Consider the following 2160-nt stretch of genomic DNA (forward strand, 5'->3'; position numbering starts at 1 on the left):
GATAGCATGGAGACTCAGGTTCCTGATGATGATGTGGTTCAACCACAAAATAAAAATGGTATAGTTGCAACTGATGTAGTGCGTAGTCATAATGGGAGAGAAATAAGATAGCCAGTTCGTTATACGCTCTTGGGAGAATCATATGATAGGATCTTTGAGGAGCCTACTTTCGAACATGTCAATTACGACCAAGCACTACATGATAAAGATGTCGATAAGTGGGTTGTCGCTATGAAATCAGAGATGGGGTATATGTACTCTAATCAAGTCTGGAATCTTGTAGAACCACCTGATGGGGTTAAACCCATTAGATGCAAGTGGATCTGTAAGAAAAAGAGAGGTGTAGATGGAAAAGTGTAAACTTTTAAAGCAAGGCTTGTAGCGAAAGGGTTTACTCAGAAAGAAGGGATCGATTATAAGGAAACCTTCTCTCCGGTAGCCATGCTTAAGTCTATAAGGATTCTCTTATCCATTGTTACTCATTATGATTATGAGATTTGATAAATGGATGTCAAGACAGCTTTCCTTAATGGAAGTCTTGATGAGTGCATCTATATGATACAACCAGACGGTTTCATGGAAAGTGGCAAGGAACACATGTTGTGTAAGCTTAAAAGGTCCATTTATGGATTGAAACAAGCATCTAGAGCATGGAACATTTATTTTGACAAAGCAATTAAAATCTTTGGTTTTGATCAGTGTCTTAACGAGTCTTGTGTATACAAAAAGTGAGATGAGGACAAAGTAACGTTTTTAATCTTGTATGTAGATGACATATTGCTCATAGGAAATAATGTGGGCATGTTGGGTTCAGTTAAATAGTGGTTGTCCACACACTTTGATATGAAAGATTTGGGAGAAGCGGCTCATATCCTTGGGATCAAGCTCTTGCGAAATCGCAAGAAAAGGATATTAGGCTTATCCCGAGTTCTTTATATTGATACAATACTCTCCAGATTTAGTATGCATGATTCCAAGAAAGGATTTCTTCCTTTCAGACATGGAATCTAAAGATCAGTCTCCTAAAACTGATGAAGAGATAGAAAAGATGAAGGCGATCCCCTATGCATCTGCTGTGGGGAGTATGATATATGTTATGTTATGCACTAGACCTGATATCTGCTTTACCGTTGGCGTTGTTAACAGATTTAAGTCTAATCCTGGTAAGTACCTGAAAAGGACTAGGGATTACATGCTGATCTACCATTCAGATGACCGTGTACCCATTGGGTATACTGATTCGGATTTCCAATCAGACAGAGATTCTAGAAAGTCTACCTCAGGAAATGTGTTTACTCTGGGAGGTGGAGCCATAAGTTGGAGGAGAATCAAGAAAACTTGTATTGCTGATTCCACAATGGAAGCCGAATATGTGGAAGCCTCTGAGGCAGCCAAAGAGGCGGTTTGGCTCGGGAACTTCCTGAGAGAGTTGGGTGTAGTTCCCTCAATTCAAGCACCAATAACACTATATTGTGATAATAGTGGTGCGGTTGCAAATTTGAAGGAGCCACGAAGCCATAAAAGAGCAAAGCATATTGAGCGTAAATATCATTTAATTCGTGAGATAGTGCAGAGAGGGGATGTAGTGGTCACCAAGATTGCGTCAGAGAACAACTTGGCGGACCCGTTTACTAAGAGCTTACCACAGAAGACTTTTGAAAGGTATGTAGACGGAATGAGTGTCATAATTGTAAACACATGGTTATGAGTCTAAGTGGGAGATTGTTAGGATATACTATAAACCATGCGTATTGTTATAGTATTCTTTATGGAACAATTATTTATTTACTTATTCAATTCAATAAAATTTTACTTTAAATAAATCACGTATTGGTTTGTGTGTCCGTTGCTTATATAGTAGATGATTTAGTGTATAGAGTTTAGCTTATACACGGAAGATTAAATCATCGGTTCTTATAAGTCATAAAGTTTATGTTCACAATCTAATGATGGAATTGGACAAACCATCAGAATGGCTGTATCACAAGATTAAAAGTAATTTATTTTGATTAGAGGAATGGTCTAATTCCAACTTCTTGTGCTAGTACATTTTGTATGTATTGAACGGATCAAGTAGAGATAAGTATTTTATACTGACTTAATAAAATAATTTCTCTAGTCCATTCAATGTACTTATACTCGTAATCTTGATATAATTAT

At 37.3% G+C, this 2160-nt stretch overlaps 1 protein-coding gene across 1 annotated transcript; it reads left to right on the forward strand.

The window, feature by feature from the left end:
* The first annotated feature begins 1000 nt into the window (after positions 1-1000).
* Positions 1001-1708, forward strand: LOC138897878 (secreted RxLR effector protein 161-like). The gene has a single exon (XM_070183898.1). It carries the CDS (start codon positions 1001-1003, stop codon positions 1706-1708), a length of 708 nt encoding a protein of 235 aa, XP_070039999.1.
* Positions 1709-2160: the final 452 nt, after the last annotated feature.

The sequence above is a fragment of the Nicotiana tomentosiformis genome, chromosome 8, assembly GCF_000390325.3.
Source record: "Nicotiana tomentosiformis chromosome 8, ASM39032v3, whole genome shotgun sequence".
Taxonomy (NCBI): domain Eukaryota; kingdom Viridiplantae; phylum Streptophyta; class Magnoliopsida; order Solanales; family Solanaceae; genus Nicotiana; species Nicotiana tomentosiformis.